Here is a 9,628-nt window from a genome sequence, read left to right on the forward strand (position 1 = left end):
TGTTCTCTCTGCCTGGAATGATGTCCTTTAAACTCTTTATATTTATCTCCATAGTGGTTCCAAATGAGGTCATCCAGCGGCAACAGGCGAAACTCAACCCCTTCACTCTGGATAGTCTCAAGTTAGCACCAGATTATGTAACTCCCACAGAACCCAAGCTCTGTGCCATCCCCACCATCAGCTCCATGCTCTCCACCTTTTCCAGATCTCTGCTCAACTGTTACCTCTCAGGAAGGCCTTTCCTGGTCTGAAATTGCATCCCTACTCTCATTCTCTGGCATTTAATCACATCATCACCACCAATCCTCTGTTTGATTTATATACTTACTATTATCCTCTTCTATAGCAGAATACTTAATCGTATGGAACCCATACATAGACCAAGAGGCAGTCATTGAAACAGAATAAAGCAATGCTGAATGGTTTAAAACTGGAAAGATGTATATCAGGGTTATATCCTTTGCCATACATTTTGAATCTGTATACTGATCAGAGGATCCAATAAACTGAATTAATGAAGAAGAAAATGGCATCGTGTCTGGAGGAAGACTCATTAACAAACTCGCAACAGACGAAGACACGCCGCGTTTGCAGAACGCCAAAAGCACCTGCCGCGCTTGCTAGTGAAGAGCACAAACGACAGACAGACGGGAGGACATCGCAACAAGGACGGAAGGGGAAACGCCGCCACCTGATCAGCAATCGATAGAATCATAAGCCAGGAAAGATGGACGTTGCCAGAGACTTAATCTCCCTCGTACCTACGACCAATGCCCAAGGAGGCAGCAGGAACGAAATCAAATGGAAAAAAGGAAGAAAGAAAAAAAATAAATCAAATGGCATATTGCATTGGATCAGTCTGCTAAAAACAACAACAACAACAGCAAACTCTTTCAAATGTTGAAAAGCTACAGTGTCACTTTGAGAACTCAGGTGGGCCCATCAAGCCACCATATGTTCAAAGACCTCGTGTGCGTGTAAAAGCTGCACAATGAGCGAGGCAGGCTGAAGAACTGGGGCGTTTAAGTCCTGATGTTACCAAGAGGAGGCTGACCCACGAACTTGCAGGAGAACACACAGACTGTCTGGAAGGAGCACACCCAGAGGTCTCCTTCGAGGGCGCAGGGCAAGGCTTCGTTTCACAAACTTTGGACATCCTGTCAGAGAGGACGAGTCCCCGGTGGTCAATGGGCTTAGACACGTTGAAGGCCAGCCCGAAAGAGGAAGGCCTTTATGGGGACGGCTGGACACAGGAGGCGCCACAGGGGGATACAGCTCAGTAGCAATTGTGAGGGTAGCACGGGGCCAGCAGCGGTCTGTTCCGTTGTAGGAGGGCACTGCAAGACATTCGTGGAAAATCCCACTGTGACTTCATTGCAAGTTTCAACAACCTGTCTGAAGCCCCTCAGGTCATCAGAGACAACCTGATGGGGCTCAGCGACAACCCGGTAGACTTTAAGCTCAGCAAGAGCAGGGATGTGGGGCTGTCACTGGTCTCTCTCCCTGGTCTTAGGGAACTGCAGGTTCATAGGAGACGTTCAAGGCACGTGAACTAAGAGTGCCCTGGCTGATTCCCATCACAGCTCTGCTAACTATGGTCTTAGTAAACACGATTCTGTTCCCATAGGGGGAAATATCGAAAGGCCAGCTCTCATACAGATCTTGATACACGTTGGTCCAAAACAGTACTGAAAAAAAGGACGTCACATCCACCAGGGGGCCTCATCACCCTCTTTATTGAGTCCTGTGCCTTCTAAACAAAGAACTAAAACCCAACTCGCCGCCATGGAGACCTTTGAGACTCATAGCGACCCTGTAGGACAGCGTAGAATTGTCCCTGTGGATTTCTGAGACTGTACCTCTTTACCAGAGGAGAAAGCCTTGTCTTTGTCCTGTGGGACGGCTGGGGGTTTTGAACTATTGATCTTTCTGTTGAGCAGTCCAAGGAGCTCTGGTGGCAGTGGATGAGCTGTTCAAATGCACCAACCGCCCCGTGGCAGAAAGAGGGGGCTGCCTGCTCCCGCAAGGACTGACGGTCTCACAAACCCTAGACCAGGGTGCTATGAGAGAGAACCAACTGGACCGCCGGGGTTGGGCTGTGCTTCAGTGTGAGCCTAGGAAAGACCACATGGTCGCTGGCAGTCAGAATCCACTCCATGGCAGCGAGAAGAAGCTGCTGGTTTGTAGGGTGTTTATTCTCACCCCAAAGTGGTCCTTGTGATCTAAAATGTTTAAGTATAATGAAAATAAGATTTTAAATGACATGTAAAAATACATTTTAGTTCTTTTGAACGACCAGGGACTGGGTGGCACTGTGGGTTAGGCATTGGGTTATTAACTGCATGGTTCAGCAGTTCAAACACACCAGCTGCTCTGTAGGAGAAAGATGAGACTTCTCTGTTCTCATAAAGATTTACAGTCTCTAAAACCCTATATAGGATTGCTATGCATCAGAGTCAACTCAATGACAAAGTGTTGGGGTTGGGGGGAGTTTTGAATGAAAAGTGTACATGTCATATAGTACGAATACTTCCTAGAGGATAATGACAGCTTAAATGTAGCAACTTTGCAGGGGTGTGTGTGTGTCAAGATTTTGATGCATAAGCAAATGTGGTGAAGAAAGCTGATGGTGCCCGGCAATCAAAAGATATAGCATCTGGGGTCTTACGGGATTGAAGATAAATAAGCAGCCATCTAGCTGAGAAGCAACAAAGCCCACATGGAAGCACACCACCAGTTTGTGTGATCATGAGGTGTCGATGGGATCAGGTATCAGGCATCAAAGACCCAGAACAAAAAATCATATTGTTGTGAATGAGGGAGAGGGCAGAGTATAGACCCAAAGGCCATCTGTAGACAATTACACGTCCCCTCACAGAAGGGTCACAAGGAAAAGACAAGCCAGTCAGGGTGCAGAATAGCACTGATGAAACATACAACTTTCCTTTAGTTCTTTAATGCTTCCTCCCCTCCCCGACCCACTGTCATGACCCCAATTTTACCTTACAAATCTGACTGGACAGAGCATGTACACGGTACAGATAAGAGCTGGAAACACAGGGAATCCAGGAGACATAAACCCCTCAGGGCCAATAATGAGAGTAGGGATCCCAGAAGTATAAGGGGAAGTTAGGAGAAGAAAGGGGGAACCCATCACAATGAGCAACAGATAACTCCCTCCTAGGGGGTCAGACAACAGTAAAGTGGGTGAAGGGGGATAGTGGTCAGTGTAAAACATTAAAAAAAACAACAATTTATAAATTACCAAGGGTTCATGAGGGAAGGAGGGTGGGAGAGGGGGAAAATGAGGAGCTGATAGAAGGGCTCAAGTAGAAAGAAAATGCTTTGAAAATGATGATGGCAACAAATGTACAAATGTGCGTGACACAATGGATGGATAGATTATGATAAGAGTTCCCAATAAAATGATTTTTATAAATATTTTGCATTCACTATGCACAAATGATTTCACCAACTGCATAAAAAATAGAAAGAGCCCATAGAGTGAGGGGACAAAAGATTTCAGCCATCACTGGACAAAGAACTGAGCTCTAACATTTATGGGAAATTTCAGCACTTCAACAAGAAAAAGATGAATCACCCAATTTAAAGAGGAGCAAATGGCATGAGTAGACAAATCACCAAAGAAGACTGACCTTCAGAAAACAGCACACCTGAAGAAATGCTCGTGGTCACCAGCCATTAGAGAAAGGCAAATGAAAACAATAACGAGATACCACCTCCCCCAGAATTAATAACAGTACATGCTGGTGAGGTGCAGAGAGACTGGCACCTTCACGCTCTGCTGGTGGGACGGTCAGAAGGAGCAGCCACAGTGCAATATAGCCCGATGCTTCCTGAAACCGCTGAGAATAGAAGTTCCACGTGACCCAGCAATTCCTCTGCTTGATTTGTACCCTAGAGAAATAAAAGCTGTGACACAAATCGCTATATTCACACCCATGTACTTCACGGCGCTATTCACAGTAGCAACAAGATAGAAACCATCTAAGTGCCCATCAAGGGAAGAATGGATAAACAAACAAACAATATGAGGTGCATGCACACTCTGGAATGTGACGCACACTGAAGCACAATAATAAATCTGTGAAACGCCTTGCAGTCAGGAGGACATTAAGGAACCTGGAGGGCCCAAAATTCACATCATTGTGAATGAGGGAAGTGTAGATTGGGGACCCAAAGTCCATCTGTAGGCAACTGGACATCCCCTTACAGAAGGGTCTTGGGGAGGAGATGAGCCAGTCAGGGGGCAGTGTAGCAACGATGAAACATATATCTTTCCTCTAGTTCCTAAATGCTTTCCCCCACCCCCACCCAATCATGATTCCAATTCTACCTTACAAATCCGACTAGACCAGAGGATGTACACTGGTGCAGATAGGAACTGGAAACACAGTGAATCCAGGACAGATGATCCCTTCAGGACCAGTGGAGAGAGTGGTAATACTGGGAGGGTGGAGGGAAGGGTGGAGTAGAAAGGGGTAACTGATTACAAGGATCTACATATAACCTCCTCCCTGGGGGAGGGACAACAGAAAAGTGGGTGAAGGGAGACATTGGACAGTGTAAGATATGACAAAAAAATAATTTATGCATTATCAAGGGTTCATGAGGGAGAGGGAAGCAGGGAGTGAGGGGGAAAATGAAGAGCTAATACCAAGGGCTCAAGTAGAAAGCAAATGTTTTGAGAATGATGATAGCAACAAATGTACAAATGTGCTTGACACAGTAGATGTATGTAAGGATTGTGATAAGAGTTGTATGAGCTCCCAATAAAATGATTTTTTTTAAAAAGGAACTTGAAGGGCATTATGATGAGAGAAATGAATCAACTGCAAAAGAACACACCGCGTTTTGAGATGACAGCTATAAAAGTTCAAGAAAAGACACATTCTTTGATGAATGGGAGGGGAAGAACAGGAGGGAGGTTCGCTGACCAGACAGTAGATAGATGCTCATCTGGTGCAGGGGAAGATTAAAGAGGAGGTGGTAAAACAGGAGGCACAGAGGCCAGTACTTAACATACACATTCCTGCAGTTGTGCTGACATACACGTAGATGCTTGGATAAACACTCGGACTGGACAGATGTGGGCGTCTACCAACAAATACATGGGGGTTTGAGAAAAGATATTTTCATTTACCTTTGCTACGGATATAGTCATGAATGTGGTGGTACACATGGGGGACCAGGTTGTGAAGAATTCTTAGACATGACCAAACACCTCAAGGGAAATGAGTCTCTGGCCTTTGGAGCTCAGAACCATCATCTTGGGGAAGATGCAGTGCGACTGGCAGAGCTGTGCACAGAGGACATTCTGAGCTACATACTCTGGGAAGTAGCCAATGGAGTCGTAAAAGCTCATGGGCAGGTGAAGCCATTGGTCTCTCTCCAGCCAGAGGAAAGAGGAATTATGAAAATAGAAATATATATTGGACTATTTAGTCCAATGGACTAATGGTTCATGAAAACATCAGCCTCCCATTCCCGAGACCAAAAGAACTAGATGGTGCTCGGTGATCACTATCAAGCGCTCTGCAAAGACTCGCATGGGAAGGTCCTGGTGAGCGCTGGAGAGAAATGTGGAACAAACCCCCAAATCATAAAAGAGACCAGGCTCATTGGTCAGATAGACACTGATGGAGATCCCAAGGACTATGGCCCTTGGTCGCCCTTTAGATCTGGAACTGAATTCATCCCCACCCTGCCCCCGTGTTATAATAATGGGCCATGAGGATCACAGGGACAGCTTTTGTGCAAGGACAAAGTTCAGAGGGTCAGAAAAGATGGAGGCAGGGAAACAGGAGACGCTGGGAGGAAGTAGGATAAGGGATGTTGCATGGAGGGATGGCGATGGATGTGTAAAACTGTTGATCTCTTCTGTCAAACCTTCATTTAATGTACAATAAAAAGCATTTTTCAAAGAGTTCATGATGTAGGATTGGGTTTGTAGTACTCAAAGGAGTAAATAAATAGACTTGGCTGTTAGGAGTTCATTCTTATAACTCAAGGGTGGCTCACGGGCCATGTAAGACCTGCAGCGTCATCAGTGGTGGCTCACATCCCAGCCCTCACCCCAGAGAAGCAGCTCCAACCGTCACACGAGGGGTACGGTACGGTATTTAAATGTTCAATCAGTATGGCTCACAAATGCTGCTATAAATGTCCAAATGGCCTTTGGCAGAAAGAAATTTCCTGACTCAGTAGAACTACTTGCTTTATGACGAATGATGCCGTACACGGCTGCCTCTCTAGTTGAGTCTTACGCTGCTGTGCACATTCCATCTTGTTCAGACTTGACATTGTCCTTTGGGGGAAGGGAATCTTTCTCATGCCCATGTCCTACCTGAGGGAATGGAGAAGTAAGAGTGTTATGTCTGGTGTCAAGCAGGTCCAGGGCTAGCAGGAGAAAGTGACGGGGCCACAGCCCTCACACTCTGGACCCTGGTTCCTCCTTCCTCTTTCGTAGAGTTGCCCCAAGACTCTTCCCATTGGCCGGCGCCTCGTCTTCATAATTCGAAGGGGTCTGTTGCTCATGAAGATGAGAGCCATCATTTGGAAAAGGAGAGCATCCTTAGCTCTTTCATTCAAACTCCTTTCTCAAAAAGTCTTCATCAAACTGCTCAACCTTGCTGAAGCACAAGATAGTTACGAATTCACACCTGTTCAGTCTTTTTTCTGGGAAGTGGCGCGTTTCAACCCAATAGTCCATTCAAACTCTTGAAAGGAAACGCTTACGGTCTTGTAGCAATAAGCCCTTGAACACGCATGGTGTCCTGTGGGTGTCTCACCCACCCAGACCCGTCGGGGTTCTTTTTTGGTCCCTGCAGTTTGAGCCCTGTTTGGAGAAGAGTAAACACAATACCCAACTGAGAAAGGACAGTTCTGTAATGTGGTAGAAAGTCAGGATCTTATGGAAAAGTCTCTTCCAGGCGTCTATCTGGTGTCATTGGATGGAATTTGCCAGTCAGTCCTCCCCCGCACCTCCCTGTTCCGACTTCCTTCTTAAAACATGCTCAGGATTAAGTCTTGTCGTCCGGAGGAAAAGTAACTTATTTGAAAAAGCAGCGACAAACACCTCTTTCCTTTGGCACAGGATGGAGCACTTGGCCATTGGTGGTAGTCTATTGTTCTGCAAACAGTCAACCCCTGTTTCTCACCGAGATGGTCCGACTGCACTGATACGGGTCTCCCGCTCCTCAGGGATATGAAGTGAAGGGCTCTGACCCAGAAAGTGCCAGGTAATCTCAGAAAAAGACAGATAGAAAGGCTTTTTTTCCCCTTAAGATTTTTATTTGATTTTACACTCTTTTGAACTCTCTCCTACAGACTCTCTCAGCAACGCAAAATGGGGTCTCGGGGGTGTGGAGGTTGCTTAAGTGGTCTGCTGGTTCCACTGGCTCTGTGGAGCATCGTTGTTAATCTTTTACTGTACTTCCCCAACGGGCAAGCCGCCTATGCCTCCACTAGTCGTCTCAGCAACCACGTGTGGTACTTCGAAGGCATCTGCTTCTCGGGTGTCGTGGTAAGTGTGGCTTCGGAAGCTTGGGGTCGCACCAGGGGACTTTGACTAGAAATTGCCGTGTTCCCAAGTAAAAGTCACAAACAATGGGAAATTCATCCTGCGCGCCCTGGGTTTGGGACGTGGGTGGGTCGGGGAGGAGGCGAGTAGATTAGAGTTGGAGGTGCTATTTCGTTTTCCACGAGCCACACATTGCTGTAGTTCCATCCGTGCAGGAAATTGGTTCTGGTGAAACCTGGTGGGACGTTGTACTGGGAGAAACATCGTGTCCCACGAATGTCACATTTACATGAGGCCGTCTCCGGAGCATTGCTTTTGCCCAGAACCGATTTGCTGTCAGCACTCGCCATGCCCCTCGATGGTGGGACGGTGGGGAAGACACACAGACTCACTCGGCTTTCAGGCAAACCTGCATTTAAACCTGAATCCTGTCATTCGTGCTGTGAGAACGTTAGCCAGTGGTCTATTATCTTTCAGCCTCTGTTTCCTAATCTGAAAAACAGAGAAATGTTTACTTTGCAGGATAATTGTGGGATTAAATAAAATTCCATATGTAAGATGCCTGGGTCGGAGCCAGCCACGACTGTGGTTTTAGATACTCCTTGGAGCATGGCCAAGTTATTTGCAAATGTCCCGCATGACACCCCTCCTAACGGAGGGCGTTTTGGAAAGTGGAATCACAGGATCCGTAGGAAGCAGCTATGAATGTGTGTATGACGAGTGTGTGCCCTTCCGATACAGACAAGCCGTGAGCAAATCACGGTGCCAGCTCCGGAACAGCCGCTTTTCTGGTCATGTCACTTTTGAAAACAATACATTTAACACCAGAGAAAACTCCTTAAACTCGATTGCCCTATCTCTGTGGCGTTTTCATTACTATAAGATCTGGATAGCTATGCTACAAAACCATTTTTATGTACTTAATGTGTTTGCGTGTTGGATGAGTAAACTGGAAAATGTTGCCACCCAACACTCCTGAAGTGGCTGTTAGGCACTAAGGCAGCTGCCACTGAAAACACACACCTTTAGAAAACAGTGGGGTGTGTGTGTGTGTGTGTGTGTGTGTGTGTGTGTGCGCTAGCTATGTCCAGATCCATGAAAATGCTTACATATTTCAACTTGTAATGTGCTCCAAAAGAGCATATTTCTTTCCAAGGAAGTCATTAATACAAGGAAAGAGTCATATGAACAGCTATTTGCAGTGCTGTTATTTATAGTAGTATGTAACTAAAAGAAGCATGCCGGCAGCGCGTCGGCAGATGAATGTGCATGCTCACTTCAAACAATGATGTAAATTTCCATTAGGAAGCTACAGAAACATGGAAAAGGCTACTAGTTAGTGTTCAGCGGGGAAAGGAGATACAATAAAATTGTGAGTAGATGATGATGGGACTTTATAAACTAGGCTCCTGGAGAAAGCTATTAAAGTACATGTGCAAGAATAGGTCAGGATGCTGTAATTAGGGTGATTGTCTTCCAGGATTCTTGAGTCCTCATTGCAATTATATCTTTAAATGAAACAAAAGGAAGGGCAGGTCCTTCACCCAAGTGACACGCAGACATCAGGGCTCCAGACCAAGGGCTGCATTATTTCTGCTGCTATTAGAATGAAGTGGGTTTTTTAAAATCATACTTCAGTCATACCTCCTCGTTGTTTCCTCCTATATGCAATGGCAATAAATGGAATAATTGCCAGTCATAAACAAGGCAGCCCAGAATTTATTAAAATCCATGATCATGTATGACATTGGAAAGGATATGAGATCCTTTGGCTTTAATCCATGCAAAACATTCAAAACTGGGTAATAAAAACTGTTCTCTATTTTTTTCTTATCCCAGTATTCTTGCATCAAAATATTAGATCCACATGAAACCCCTTAAAGAGAAAATAGACAGATGATTAAATGTATAGATAAGTCAACGAAAAGTCAAGGAACACAGGAACTGCCAAGACTGGTTACAAACATGAAAATAGCCGTGTGCTCAGTGTTGAAATTCAGGACCAAACCGCGAGGATAAGGGATAGATGGGCAAGGTGCCACCTGCAACTTTGTGTCTGCCCAAACCGAGGATTGTAATAAAGTC

General features: G+C 45.7%; 1 protein-coding gene across 1 annotated transcript in view; it reads left to right on the forward strand.

Annotated features, from left to right (window-relative positions):
- The first annotated feature begins 7,192 nt into the window (after positions 1 to 7,192).
- TM4SF18 (transmembrane 4 L six family member 18) overlaps positions 7,193 to 9,628 on the forward strand; it is a 19,648-nt gene continuing 17,212 nt past the window's right edge. Inside the window, exons 1-2 of the mRNA XM_045295083.1 lie at positions 7,193 to 7,262; positions 7,351 to 7,550. Coding sequence (XP_045151018.1) covers positions 7,370 to 7,550 — 181 coding nt within the window. The 5' untranslated portion in view covers positions 7,193 to 7,262; positions 7,351 to 7,369. The remainder of the gene's footprint in view (positions 7,263 to 7,350; positions 7,551 to 9,628) is intronic.

The sequence above is a fragment of the Echinops telfairi genome, unplaced genomic scaffold (genome assembly GCF_000313985.2).
Source record: "Echinops telfairi isolate 266 unplaced genomic scaffold, ASM31398v2 ScPeMD7_4225;HRSCAF=4972, whole genome shotgun sequence".
NCBI classification, from domain to species: domain Eukaryota; kingdom Metazoa; phylum Chordata; class Mammalia; order Afrosoricida; family Tenrecidae; genus Echinops; species Echinops telfairi.